Source organism: Triticum aestivum, chromosome 3A (assembly GCF_018294505.1).
Source record: "Triticum aestivum cultivar Chinese Spring chromosome 3A, IWGSC CS RefSeq v2.1, whole genome shotgun sequence".
In the NCBI taxonomy this organism is placed as follows: domain Eukaryota; kingdom Viridiplantae; phylum Streptophyta; class Magnoliopsida; order Poales; family Poaceae; genus Triticum; species Triticum aestivum.
Window position 1 is genome coordinate 724,415,764 of NC_057800.1, and position 14,658 is coordinate 724,430,421.

Consider the following 14,658-nt stretch of genomic DNA (forward strand, 5'->3'; position numbering starts at 1 on the left):
GCGTGAACCTTGGAAACTTGCATTGCATGGCTCCATGGAGACGACACAATGGTCATCAGTTCTCCAGCGGACTCCAGGAGAAAACAATGATGAATAAAGAGCTTCACGTCGAACATTTCGGCGATCAGTTCGAGCGAGTGAAAAATAGAGTCAGAAAAGTAAAAAATATATTCTATCTTGGGCCAACATTTTACATCATGGGCCTTTACACAATCATCATCTCTTTCTCCCCAGCGTCATATGTGCTAGCCCGTCTATAAATAAATTCTTCTCAAACCCGAACACAGCATCTATCGATTAAAAAAAGTCTATAAATAAACTCTTCTCAAACCCGAACACAGCATCTAACAAAAGATGAGCCTATGGGAAAAAAAACACCTGCTAGGTGCAAATATTCACATGTGAACCCGATAGATCTACTAACGAAGCATCAACTGAAGTAGCTGGTTTTGAAAGAGAGGCCTCCATGCGTTGGTGTGATGACTTGGTAAGCGTTTAACAATATAGTGCATGTGTTCTCTTCCATTTTTCTTTATAGATACTCAGCAGGTTAACCATTTAGGAATCACATTCAGTCTATTGATGGGCGTACTATGTATGTCAGGGAAAGGATCAAAGTGAGTGAGATACCTGCTAAAGAAACAAAACCTCATCGACCTGTCCCCTTTTGTCATCTGCTGCAAGTGAAACAGCCACACGCTTTGTGATGCAAATGCAACAGGACGAGGGGTATTCGGAATTTACTAGGCATCCAGCTAAGTAGTGACGAGGAGCTGGTTGGAGTCTTCAGTTTGTGTGGTGCGCAATTTGGGCAAAGGAAGCCAAGATGTTCGACTTTGGTGGCTACAGCCATTTTCTGGACTATATGGTCCCGAAAAGCTTTATTCCACCTGTAATGGCTGCCAAAAAAATGTGCAGACAACATTCAAGTTATAAGTGAATAGAACTCATGGGGCAGTTTGTTTTGTTGTTTCTTTCCTCTTTCTTTTTCTTTTGTCTCCTACCTCGCCTCCGTCTTTGTAGTTCTATTCTTCCGACTGTGCATGTAAAAAATGTGTTGGACAAGTTTCTCCATGCATGTCGTCCGTTTCTAATAAAAAGGAATGTGCGTCCCCTCGTGAAGTTGGTGAAAGAATACTATGTATGTTCTAGCAACATAGCTTACCATTATGTGCTCTAGTATGATATAAGTAGAAGATTTGCCCATCACCTCTGCTATACGCCGTTTTTATATCATCAAAACAAAATTCTAGTATTGTAAAACCTTCAGTTATACATATTTTTTATCAATGAAGATTCAGAACATAAATTCAATTAATGCATTGCCAATGAAGGCACATCAAAGAAGTACATGCAGATAAAAAAGCTGTAATTTCTTATTTTGTTCAAAACCTTACACATGACCTTCAATAAAACTATTTATTCCAATTCATTTGCTACTGTGCCAGCAAATTATTCATAACAGCTTTCTCTCAAAAAAAAGGTGCACGCTGAGGGATCCCCTTTCGGCGGTGACGAATAACCCTTGGTGGAGATGGATTATCCTTGCAATAATCTGCATCGCTGCAACTCCCTTCATTGTTACCAGAATTTCCACTTGTGTTACTGGAATCTGTATCATCATCCTTCCTTGTATAGTCAATAATATCTCCAATCGGAACACTTGTCCTCATATCCTCTTTGATTCCTTTAAGCTGCCAAAAAAATAGTCAAAAATATGATAACCTTAAATGAACTAATAACACGGGGTAAGTTTCAATAGTTACACAATAGTTTAGTAGCTTACGTTGCAACCCAGAGAGCAAAAGCGGAATGGGTCGAGAAGAGCACGATTGCAAATCTCACAATTGTATGATGATGATGATGCCTTGATCGCAGAAACACCACAACCACGATGTTGTGGGCGCTCATTAAGAAATACAACTGTTGCACTATTGATGACATACGTTTGTACATCACTAATATCAAGTATATCTTTTAACTCGGCAACCCTGACCACATCATGGTATGATGACCGCCTTATCTACAAGATTCCATAAGTTAATTCATGTTGGTCATGACACAAAGGTAGATCAATCCACTTTTTCATGAAAGATAATACATGGTTGATTTTTATATGATGGGTTGTATTAGATTTGGTAACTTTTGACACATGTTCTATAAATATGACGTAGGTGTTAATACCAACCATATTTATATAACAAGATCCCCAAGATCATAGATAATATAAAATGATGCAAAATTCTCTTGCATAATCTCTATTACCAAATCATAACGTTGTTCACCATACCTGGATTACTCGATGGGTGGAATGATGGCGCGAACGACAATAATAGCAGAAGCCGCCCTTCGATTCCTCGCAGTCTATGCAGAATAGGTTACACTCATTACGAGTAGAGGAGAGATGGTTGGTGCAAATTGTGAAGAACTGTGTTGCAAGCAATAGCTCTAGCCATGTAGGCACCATCCCCCCCTTCATGGCGAAAACAAAGACGCTTTGCACTTGTACTACTATGTGTTGTGTTTAGTAAGGGACGGTATGCGGTACCTTTATAGTGTGATCTAGGCAGTAAAACAGCTGGCGCACATAGTTTGTTGGGGAATTTGTGGGGATGAAACTGACATGTAGTCCAGAAAGACAGGCCCGCATACTTTTGTAATTATTAGGTGCTTAGGTTAGGTACAACCAAGCATTTGGCATTTCTCCTTTTCAGTGGATGGTTATCCATTCTTCTTAGTACATCTAGGAATACATTTCACGTGAACAAAATATTTTCTTTAGTGACACAAATGCCAAAAAGGTTGTCACCAAACATAATGGGAAAGGATGAGTACTTACTTAGGCCATGAAAAAACAATAAGAATGTGTGCATTAAGATTAATGGCTTAGCTGGACTGCCAAGCCAACACATAATTAGTTCTGTCACTCAAATATTCTATGATATGATATATAAACACTGGAAATTATATGGCCCACATCAATACTAAGACAATTGTGAAAATAAATTGCAAATCAAACAAAAGATCTGATCTACAAACATATATTTTTATTATGAGAATCGTCTTTAGATGTGCTCCTTTTGTCTTTTCCTGTGTGTACTTTGAAATATCTTCCTTTTTTGCAGGTCAAATAGGTGTTTATTCCATTATAACGGGATTACACAATCCAGAGGCAAGACATCCCCGATACACGGGGGTCCTCTGTTCATCCACAAAGCAGTGCAACACTCGGAGAGGCTATATCTTGCTAGGAAATCTGGGATCCTATTTGAGCTCTATGAATTTTCTGGGGAATAAACGAACTACCAACCAGATTTCCACTGCCCGCCAAACATTTTTCCATCCAGCCCTAAACATTTTTCCACACCCGATCCTTGAGATAGCTAAAAGCAGCATTGATTGATCTTCCGACATCAGAGGGCAAGCCAAGATAACGTTCAGCCAAAGTTTCATTAGGGATGTGAAGAATACCCTTAATCGAAGCTCTAGTTTCCCCAGAACATCTCCTACCAAATCAAACTGAATATTTTTCTAAATGGACTCTTTGGCCAGAAGCATTGCAGTTAGTGTCCAGAATCAGATTCAGCCTTGTGACATTCTGCCCTGTAGCTTTACTGAACAAAATGCAATCATTAGGACAAAATGCAATCATCAGCGAACCATAAGTGGTATACCTTGGGGGTTATCGCTGCTACCTGGACACACTCGATCTGTTCCTCACTCACCTCATGTTTCAGCAGACAGGAAGGACCTTCACCAGCCAGAAGAAAAAGGTAAGGGGAGATGGGGTCACCCTGCCTAATTCCCCTGGTCGGGGTTGTTAAATATATTGTGTCAGGTTGGTTGGGTGCGCCTGCCTAGTTAGGCTTCTGTAATCTCTTTCTCAACCTCCCTGTAATCTCTCCTGGTTGATCTCCAACAGCCTAAGCTTGTAACCCAAGACATCTATCAATATATATACCGTGGGTGCCTGTGTATGGGCATTGAGACGCTTCGATACAATATCACATGGTAATCAGAGCCTCCCTCTTCCGCCACGTCTAGGATCCAGCACCCACCTTTATCCCGTCGCAAAACTCTAGCACCCACCTTCCTCCCATCGCAAAACCCTAGCTCCCACCTTCCTCTCCGCCAAACCGATCCATGTCTACCTCCAACCAAGTTCCATCCATTGGTCTTACCAGCACCACACCCAAGTCCCTCACAAGGACCAACTACATCCTATGGAGAGCCCAAGCTCGCTGCCAGATCATGGGTGCCGGGCTATATGGGTACATAGATCAAACTACACCTGAGCCAAACAAAACCATAGTTACCAAGAACTCAGGAGGAAAGGAGCAAATCGCTCCTAACCCTACCTATAACCCATGGCTGATTCAAGATCAGCAGATTGTAGCCTTTCTCCTTCCAATCTCTCGAAGGAGGTTCCCATCCAAGTTGCCTCACTAGAAACCTCGCACGCCATATGGTCAGCCCTAGCGAACATGTTCGCTTCCCAATCTTGTTCTCGTGTGAACAACTGCCGCATCTCTCTCTCTCTCTCCAATGCACAGAAAGGCTCCCTGAGCGCCTCCGCATACTTTGGGCTGATGAGAGCGCTCTCGGATGAGCTAGCTGCCGCCGGGAGTCCCATAACGGAAGGAGATCTTCTTTCTTTCATCATTGCACGGCTGGATTACCAAACCTTGATCCCGGCGCTGGACGTCCGCACCCCTCTCGGTGGATGATATCTTTGGCATGGTCGCGAATTTCGATCAGCTTATTGAGATGTTCCACAGGACAGGAGCAGGTGCTTTCAAATCCTCGGCTAATGCTGCATCTCGAGGCCATGGCAGCAACAACTCCAACCGTTATCGCAACTCCAACAGGAGTGGTGGTGGTGGATCTCGCGGTTGTGGCGGCGGCCACTACCAGAATGGCGGCGGCAACAACAACGGTGGCGGAAGCGGACACTACAACAACTCCAACGCCGGTGGCGGCGGTGGCGGCTACGAAAACTACAACAGTGGCGGCGGTGGCGGCAACGAAAACTACAATAGTGGCGGCGGTGGTGGCGGCGGCCACTACGAGAACGCTGGCGGCGGCGGTGGCAGCGGCCACTACCAGAACACCGGCGGCGGCGATGGCGGCGGCCACTACCCGAACGGCGGCGGAAACAACAGGGGCGTCCCTTCCAAGGGTATTAGGAGTATGAAAATAAGTGTAAAATTTGCAAGAAAAATAACCATATCGCCAACGATTGTGATTGGCGCTATGACGAGAACAACTCCAGAAAAAAAAGTTGCAGCTGCCGCAGACACGTCATACAGAGTTGACACAAACTAGTACGTCGAATCCGGAGACACCAACCACATCACCAACGAGCTCGAGAAGGTGACGATGAGCGAGAAATATCATGGCCATGATCAAGTTCACAATGCCAATGGTGAAGGTATGAGGATTGATCATATTGGTCATGCAATTGTCAAAACCCTTAGTCGTAATATACACCTTAAAAATATCTTGCATGTTCCTGAAACATCCAAAAATCTCCTTTCCGTTCATCGTATTGCCATTGACAATAAAGTGTTTCTAGAATTTCACTCATATTCTCTACAGAGGTAGATGCGTGCATGGGTTCTATCCATCTTTTGGTGTCATCAAACTCTCTTCAGAGCGGTGGCATGCAAGATTAGGACATCCATCTTTTGTTATTGTTCAAGAAGTGCTTAGAAATAATCAGCTCCCATGTGTTGGTGAGCGTAGTCTTGAAACCATATGTGATTCTTGTCAGGAAGCAAAATCTCATCAATTGCCGTATCCATTATCTACTAGTGTTTCTACTACGCCTTTGCAACTTGTTTTTTCTGATGTTTGGGGTTCTGCCGCTATGTATGTTGGACGTCATACTTACTATGTTCGCTTCATAGATGATTTTAGTAAGTATACTTGGATTTATCTTCTTAAAAAAGGTTTTGACATTTTCCTAGTTTTCTAACATTTGCAAGCACTGGTTGAACGTCAATTCGATAGCAAAATTCTTGCTGTCCAATCTGATTGGGGCAGTGAGTATGAGAAACTAGATTTGTTTTGTCAAACCTTGGGTATTTCTCATCATGTGTCATGTCCCCATGCGCATCAGCAAAATGGCTCCGCTGAGCGCAAACATAGGCACATAATTGAAGTAGGTCTAGCCCTCCTTGCTGGTGCTTCCATGCCTCTCAAGTTTTGGGATGAGGCCTTTCTTACCGCGGTCCATCTCATGAACATGCTTCCTGGTCGATTTCTTCAAAATGATACACCCATGCATAGACTACTCAATACTCGACCAGATTACCACTCTCTTCGCATGTTTAGATGTGCTTGTTGGCCCAACTTGTGTCCCTACAACAACCGCAAACTCATGTTCCGTTCCAAATAGTGTGTTTTTCTTAGCTATAGTGCTAAACACAAGGGCGTTAAATTCTTAGATGTTCCTACTAGTTGAGTATATATTTCTCGTGATGTCGTCTTTGATGAAACCGTTTTCCCTTTCGCTCATTTACATCCTAATGCCGGTGCCTTGTTTCGAAAAGAAATCCTCCTTTTATCCTCTCATTTAACAGGTTTTAAGCATGGGGATGGCAATTGTAGTGATTATATGACTAATGCTTCTAACCATGAAAAGGAGGATTGTGGTGATGCAGAATCAGATCAGGAAGCAGCAGATTTTTTGAGGAAAAACAGTGAAGAAAATAGTATAAACGGCCTAAATTTCATGTGTCCGCTATGTGCCAACCCTGCAGCCAGATCTCCCTCAGGATCGGCAGCTGCAGATCTGACATCATCAACCCTGGGATCAGTGCCTCGGTTGCAGGCGCGCGCTGACGGCGTCAGCACGGAAGCGCCGGTCTTTCCATCTGTGCCCGACACGCGTCAGGGCGTGGACCCACCTCGCCACACGCACACGCCGCCTTGCAGGGACAAGCCAACCGACCGGTTTGGTACAACCCCGCTTGTCTACGCCAGGCGCGCGAGCCACCAATCCCGCGCGGGCGCCGATCCTCAGGTGTATGTGGAGGCGCGTGGGCTGGGCCCAGCAGATAGAGTGCCCGGATCTTCTGTGTCGCCCGCCTTCACGTCATGCCTTTGGCCTGGCCACAGAAGATCTCGCACCTGCCACCAGCAGCGAATCTGCTCCCGGATTGCTAGGAACTCCTATAGCGGACCAGTCTTCAGGATCGTCTGTGACAATTTCTGATGCGGTGGTGCAGCAAGTTGGAAAAGTCCTCCACATGGAGAAGGCAAGGGCCTCTCGCCACGGCTACAAAAATGTCCTCCACATGGATGGGCATTTTTCGGTGAGGGAGAACAAGAAAGAGGAGAGGTATAATTTTATGTTGAATGCGCGAAAGGAGATGATGGATTGGGACCGGAAGAGGATGGAGAAGAAGTTGAAAATTGAGAGGGAGAAGATCAAGTTGGAGAAGCACGAGGTTGCGATCAAATGGGAGCTCGAGAAGACCAAGACATTTGGAGAGATTGAGCTCGAGATTAAGAAGTTGCAAATCGCACAGAACGTGGAGGATGCGAAAATAATATTGGCGGACCAAATCATCTTGAATGAGCATGCAAAGAAGTGGCTTATGGAGAAAAAGAAGATCAATGGCCGTAGGAAGTACGAGGTGGAGAGGGTGGCTACGCCAGCAGCGGCGCATGCGGCAAGGATGCAAGCAGGCGAAGTAGGCGGCCTGGATGTAGGAGTTCCCGTGGGGGGGGGGGGGGGGGGGGGTAAGGTAAGTCCAATATTATATGGTAAAAAGAAAGAAAGATGGCAAAAAAGATTGCAAGTCCGGTGATAGCGTTTCAAGGTCCGTATGAGAAAAAAATCTGGCAGATTAGTTACCTTCGTCGGCGTTCAGTCGCAACTCGCAACACCGTCAGCGATCCGTACTTCAGTCATGCCCACGGTTTTGGGTACCGCCCGAGAAAAACGGTTACCGGGCGGATACCGAGTTTCTCGCTGCCCCACGAGAAAGATCGATCCCGAGCAAAAAATTCCGATTTTTTTGAATTTTTACGTACAACGTAGTCTGAAATAAGGGAGCATCTCTGCAGTATGACAAAACTTAGCTGCGACGCGATTGTAACCATGTAGTTACTTCACCCAGACGACCCAGGTTCGATTCCCCTACTCTAAACAACATTTTTTTGTCTATTTTTCAAAAAAATTACGTGAAAAAAGAAGTAGCGGGCAAGAGTCGAACTCCTGACCTCTTTACCTAGAGCGGGTAGATGTTCCACTGAGATACTACCAGTTCGTTGTGCAATGTCAGTTTAAGTTCTATCTAACTCTAGTATAAAAAAAAATTGAATTCAAAATTCAAAAATAAATTTCGTCCGAAATATATTCGGTATTTCTCGGTAACCGTGGTAACCGAGAATCTCGCCCCCCCCCCCCCCCCCCCACGAGAAAATTCGTCCATTCGAAATCCAAAACCTTGGTCGTGCCCTCGCCTTCCTCCTTCCGGATCCACCCCACATACCATGTCCATTCCAGCGTCGCAGGTATCTGGCACGGCAGATCAGATCGGGATCTGGCGCAGCGACCACCGACCATGAGCGAGGAGTCGCCGTGCACCCTCCTGCTGCCGTTCTTGGACAAGAGCACCCACCGGGCGGCCGAGGAGCTCAAGGCTGGCCTCCATGCGAGCGACGTCGGCGCAAAGGTCGACGCTCTGAAGCGCGCGGTCATGCTCCACCTCAACGGCGACACGGTCCACTTCCTTGTCATCGTCGTCCGCTGCGTCCTCCCCTCCAAGGAACACATCATCCAGAGGCTCCTCCTCGTGTACCTCGAGGTTGTGGACAAGCGGGACCAAGCCTCCGGCAAGGTCATCCCGGAGATGATCCTCCTCTCCCACCACCTCCGCAACAACCTCCAGCACCCCAACGAATACATCCACGGCGTCACGCTGCGGTTCCTCTGCCGGCTCCGCGAGCCGGAGCTGCTCCAGCCGATTGTGCCCGCCATCATCGCCAATCTCGAGCACCCGCACCCTTTCGTCCGCCGACACGCGCTCTCCGCAATCTCTGTGATCTTCCGCCTGCCTTGTGGCGAGCAGCTCATTCCAAACGCGCCTTACCTTGTGGATCGTGCTCTCGCCATGGAGCAGGACCCAAGTGCACGGAGGAACGCGTTCCTCATGCTCTGCGACTGCTCGCCGGATCATGCGAACGCTTACTTGCTCAGCAACGCTGCCCGCGACGCCGAGTGGCCCATCGCCCTCCAGATGGCCGCCCTCGATTTCGTTCGCAAAGCCTACTCTCCTCGCTTCAGAACCACGTACATTGAGATCATCATGTCCCTCATCTCCACTGGCACAACTGATGCTGTTGTAGTATATGACTGCGCACGCACGCTCTTGTCTGTCTCCCGTGCACCGACCTTGATCCGCGCTGCTGTGGAAGCCTACTTCCGGCTGCTCAACTCACAAAGTGACAAGAAGGTGAGGCTTGTTATCCTGGACAGCCTGCACGAGCTGTGCACCTCACACCATTATATGATGGTCTCTTTTGTCATGGACATCCTGCACTTGCTTGCCAGAGCTGATGCTGATCAGCTGGATGTCAGAAGCAAGGCTCTGGATTTGGTGCTTGGTTTGATCACCGCGCAGAATGTGGAGAAGGTCGTTTTATACCTCAAGAAGGAGGTTTTTGAGACAATGGACAGTGGGCATAAGATGGCCTATGAATACTACCTGATGCTGGTGCAGGCGATCCATGCCTGTGCCGTGCAGTACCCAAGTGTGGCTGGATTGGTGATGCACATCCTCTTGGATTTCCTTGTGTATGCTGACATTCCTTCAGCTTCGGGTGTCATTATGTTTGTGTGTGACGTCATCGGGGCCGATCCTTTGCTGCGTGTTTCCGTGATAGTGAGGCTGGTTGACTTGTTAAGTTTTATCCAGGATTCCTTCATCTGTTCATGTGTTCTCTGGATCCTTGGGGAGTACTCGTTTTCGCTATCTGAGGTCCGGAGAGCCATTTCAACCATTTTGCAGACACTTGGAGATCAGCCCTTCAATGATGTCACCGAGAAAAGCGATGAATTCGATTCATCCAAGACGGTCAATCCACTGAGGGGCTCATGTAATTTACGTTCTAAGAGACACATCGTTCTTTCAAATGACACTTATGCCACACAGACTGTCGTCACCGGTGAATCCATTTTTGATTGCGCTCCTACTAGTGGGTTGTTCGATTGCACGCATAGTCTCAGATTTCTCATTATGTCAGGTGATTTTCACTAGGGCGCCGTTGTTGCGTGTACGTTGACCAAGCTTGTGCTGAGGCTGGAGGAGGTTGAGCCATCTAATAAGGTTGAAGCAAACAAGGCATCAGCAGAGTCTTTCCTGATCATGGTGTCCATGATGCAGCTGGGGAAGTCCTCTTACCTTCCCCACCCTATTGACAGTGACTCACATGACAGAATCGTGTTCTGTGTGAGGTTGCTTTGTAGCACTGATTATGATCATGCGAGGAAGGTTTGGTTGCTGTCATGCCGCCAGAGCTTCACAAAGAAGCTTGCTGAGAAGCAGTCCAGGAAGAATAATGAGAAGATGAAGGTCGAGGCACAGAATGCCCATGCACATCCTGATGATTCCATTGATTTCTACCACCTGAGGAGCAGGAGGGGAATGGGCCAACTTGACTCGGAAGATGAGTTCCGAGATGATTTAAAGGCTGCAACTGGTGAACTCAAGGATGCAGATGATGCAAATAATTTGAACCGCCCTATTCAATTGACAGGGTTAAGTGATCCATTGTATGTTGAAGGATTTGTTACTGTTAATCAATATTATGATACTGTACTTGATATTACCTTCGTAAACCGGACAGAAGAAACAATGCACAACTTGTGTTTGGAGTTTGCCACAGCATGTAGAAATGCAGTACTTGAGCGCTCTCCGAAGTACACTGTGGCTCCTAACGCAAGCGAGCAAATCCAGGCCAACATCAAGGTTTCTTCATCAAATGTTGGAATTATACTTACTCGCATCGTTTACGAGACTTCAGATGAAGTGGGGCCTTCAGAGGTGATCTTAAAAGATATGAACATTAGCATTGCGGATTACGTGACACCTGCTACATGCACTGATATCGCTTTCCGGAAGATGTGGACTGAGTGTCCCTGGAAAGTTAAGGTGAAGGTCAATACCGTGCTTCATGATGAGAAGGCATTTGTGAACTTTATAATCAAGTCAACAAACATGAACTGTCTAACACCATCGTCTGCGCTTGATGGTGACTGTTGGTTTGTTGCTGCCAATCTCTACGCCAAGAGTGTGTTTGGCGAGGATGCTTTGGTGAACATCAGCATAGAGAAGCAGTCCAACTCTAAGCTCAGTGGCTACATCGCTATACGTGGCTATGTCCAAGGACTGGTTCTTAATTTGACGCATACACTTATCCTTAAACAGCAGGCTACAGTTAACGCAGCAATGAGCGTGTGAGATGGGCCACAAGTATTATCGTTACCTGTATGAACGTGGCTATGTCTATGTCCATGTATTTTTCTTTTTTTATTAAACACATATGTTCAGTGTTTCGATAACAAAATAGATGTCAAACACGGAAATATTTATGAGAACTCAGTATTTTATTCATCACCGTACATATTTCAAGTACATGGATGTTAATTATATGCTCTCGTAGGAGTTTGCCTGTCTATTTGTAGAGTTCATCATGTAGAATACAACAGTGCAAAATAGATTGAAGTTTGACACTTTGATATAAGAGAAATAATCGCTAGAAGAGAGAAACATGAGCGCACAAAGGTAGCACGTAATCTTGACTTCCCAAGGGCTTAAGAGAAACATGATGCAGGGAGGCCGCCTTCCAACACTGCTCGCATACATTTCAACAATAATTCAAACTAACTGGACAAAATTCTTTCAAACACTTCATAATTTATTCAAGTTCAGTTATAATTTACATAAAAAGGTCGACATTTCGACCGCTTAACAAAAAACTTGCAAAACAACCTAAACCACCGGACGACCACCTCATAAGCGTGGCTGCCGTGCCTTGCCGCACCGCTATCGGTGTCCTCGTCGTCGTCGTGGCGCCGAAGGGCCACGGCAGCCTTGTCCGGTGGCTGCCTGCCGTTCGCGCAGAAACCGCTCGGTACCTCCTGCTGTGCGGTGCCGAGTGACGCCGGGTCCACTACCGATGTTGCCTTTGGAGCCCTGGCGGCGGCCTTGCCGCGATCGGCGTTGGCGAAGCGCTAAGCGACCACTCCTCGCCATCAAGGCAATGGTGGCGCCTGGCAGCCGTCTCCGTGATTGATAGAGTAGAAGTGGTTCAATGGATCATAAAAAAGCATGAATGAAAATTGCCCATTCACATATCTATATAAGTTCAACAATGGAGAAATTAATATCAAACTCAAATAGAAACTAATCGGGGATGCATGCAAAAAAAATGAGGGGGGGGGGGGGGAGGGGGGTATTTGTTTTCTAACCCATTTTGTATCTCTTTAACAGATCCACGAATATAAACATGGGATATCTTTGGACGTATAGGGACATAATAAAATGACCTTAATTGCTAAATACAAAGTAGCACTCAGGCATTAACACAAATTACAATATAAGACATATTAGTTATGTAATAGTATACTCTCTCGACCTTCGCTATAGGATGCACCCATTGGAAAATTGACATGGCAACATAGAAAAAACAAATTAAGGCACAAAAACAGTAGCTTCCAACACAAGCTCGGTCGTACGACGAACCATGATCCCATACACTTCACTCATATCAAGCTTCTCCGGGTTCCCACCATCGGGAAGCTTCCAGTCGAAGTGATAGAGAAGGCTCGCAAGAGCCATTTCGATGTTTGATACTCCAAACATCATACCGGGGCACATTCTCCGTCCAGCCCCACCTGGGAGGAACCTGAAGTCCATACCACCATAATCAACCTTTTCACCGTCAAACCTCTTGGGCATGAACTCGCTCGCGTCAGTCCAGCTCTTCTCATCCCTACCGATTGCTGACACATTCACGAACACAGTGGTGCCCTGTGGAATATCATAGCCCATGACCATTGTTTGCTCAGTGCAAAGCCTCAGCATGAGCAATGGCACCGGTGGATGCAACCTGAAGGTCTCCTTGATGACCATCTGTAGGTAGTGGAGCCGGCCATCATTGTCGGCCTCATTCACCTCGGTCTTGCTGTGGAGGACTCGGCGAACTTCAGATTGTGCGGCGGCCATTATGTGTGGGCTCCTCATCAGCTCAGACATTGCCCAGATTGTTGTAGTGGCTGTAGTCTCTGACCCTGCAACGAAAAGATCCTGCTGACACACACGGAAATATGTGAGACTGAAATATCATGTAGAAAGCAAAATGTTGTAGCTAGGAGGGTTCAAAATTTCAGTAAAAGTTATGTTAATTATGGTGGGTATTGGAATATTTGTAACATTCAAATTTTGCACCATATTAACCTAATATTAAGCCAAATTTTACATTAGGAAAAATTCATCTGAGTTAATTACATTTTCATCGCAAACCAAAATATTTTCCGAAATTCCTATAAGATCCCAAAATAATCTGGTGCCATTTTTTTGTTATATCATCTCTTGCCAAAAAATTCCACTACTGGAATTTTAATGGAAAACATAACTGGCGACCGTTCGATGGGAGAGAAATGCATTTCGAATGATTTTCCTGGCAGTTTTAGTTCTATTGGAAGTGACATTTTCTTTAGAACAACATGCAATTTTCTGGGAGGATAGCAGTTTTGAGCCTTCACTCCAGAAAGTGCCATGCTCTTATGAAGAAACTGCCACCCCGACCAACTAAAACTCCATCAAAATGTTTGCAAATGCCACCCCTCCCAGTGGACGGTCGCCAGATAACGGGGTCCAATTTTAAACAATTGTCTTGGGTAGCTAGTGGTGACTGATGACTCACAAAGAGGACGCCGCTGATGTTTTCATGGGTGAGGGCGACCACGCCAATCCTGTCGTCCCTCTGGAACTGGAGCAGAGTGGTGAGTATGTCCCCCCTCTGCTCACGTCTGGCATCATTGTCCTCCTCGCCCTCCATAGCCGTTCTGTGATTGTTGATCATCGCGTCCATGATGGAGTGGATCCTCCGGTGCAGCTCCCACGTCGCCCTGAGAGGCTGGCCACCGATCGCCCGGGTGAGACGCGACGCCTGGAACAGGTCGATGAGGTTAAACCCGGACATGAGGTCCAACACCATGTCCAGCTCCTCCAGGTACGCATCCAGCTGCGCGCACCTATCGCCCACGGACGCCCTCATGACTATGTCGTTCATCATCGTCACTCGGCTCCTACGTCACTCGGCTTGCGCGCAAGTACTCTTGTGCACCTACGTCACTCGGCTCGCGCGCAACCCCGCAAGGTTGTTAAGATGATTTAGTAGATGTGTCGGTATCGGTTTCATCTGCGAGAAATCCTGGGAAAAACACGATCGCCTGCCAGTGGGAGGCTTTCCGTGTTCAGCCAATCTATACGGAGTGAATCTGGAACTCTTAGTGCATTTCTTTTTCACTCTCGCCACAGCAAAAGCACACAATGCAGATCCATGCGTGGGAGCTACTACCTCCGTCCTGGTTTATTAGTCCCGTTCGTATTTTGTGCTAAACTTTGATCATAGATCTAA

General features: G+C 46.3%; 2 protein-coding genes and 1 pseudogene across 2 annotated transcripts; 1 reads left to right on the plus strand and 2 right to left on the minus strand.

Moving 5' to 3' along the window:
* Positions 1 to 1,296: 1,296 nt before the first annotated feature.
* Positions 1,297 to 2,526, minus strand: LOC123059455 (protein RGF1 INDUCIBLE TRANSCRIPTION FACTOR 1). The gene is made up of 3 exons (XM_044482027.1): positions 2,291 to 2,526; positions 1,787 to 2,023; positions 1,297 to 1,694 (listed from the first exon to the last, which is right to left on the minus strand). Exons 1-3 carry the CDS (start codon positions 2,477 to 2,479, stop codon positions 1,473 to 1,475), a joined length of 648 nt encoding a protein of 215 aa, XP_044337962.1. The 5' UTR covers positions 2,480 to 2,526; the 3' UTR covers positions 1,297 to 1,472.
* A 6,071-nt stretch (positions 2,527 to 8,597) lies between these two features.
* Positions 8,598 to 11,474, plus strand: LOC123057267 (coatomer subunit beta-1-like; annotated as a pseudogene).
* Positions 11,475 to 12,707: 1,233 nt separating this feature from the next.
* On the minus strand, positions 12,708 to 14,313 carry LOC123059456 (desmethyl-deoxy-podophyllotoxin synthase-like). Its single transcript, XM_044482028.1, has 2 exons — positions 13,942 to 14,313; positions 12,708 to 13,322 (listed from the first exon to the last, which is right to left on the minus strand). Exons 1-2 carry the CDS (start codon positions 14,311 to 14,313, stop codon positions 12,708 to 12,710), a joined length of 987 nt encoding a protein of 328 aa, XP_044337963.1.
* Between the last annotated feature and the right edge of the window lie 345 nt (positions 14,314 to 14,658).

Coding starts and splice junctions, on each gene's coding strand:
- LOC123059455 (XM_044482027.1), bottom strand. CDS start 2,479: ATGAAGGGGGGGATGGTGCCTACATGGCTAGAGCTATTGCTTGCAACA. Junction 2,024..2,290: donor CCACCCATCGAGTAATCCAG/GTATGGTGAACA, acceptor GGAATCTTGTAG/ATAAGGCGGTCATCATACCA. Junction 1,695..1,786: donor TTTGCTCTCTGGGTTGCAAC/GTAAGCTACTAA, acceptor TTTTTTTGGCAG/CTTAAAGGAATCAAAGAGGA.
- LOC123059456 (XM_044482028.1), bottom strand. CDS start 14,313: ATGATGAACGACATAGTCATGAGGGCGTCCGTGGGCGATAGGTGCGCG. Junction 13,323..13,941: donor ACATCAGCGGCGTCCTCTTT/GTGAGTCATCAG, acceptor GTGTGTCAGCAG/GATCTTTTCGTTGCAGGGTC.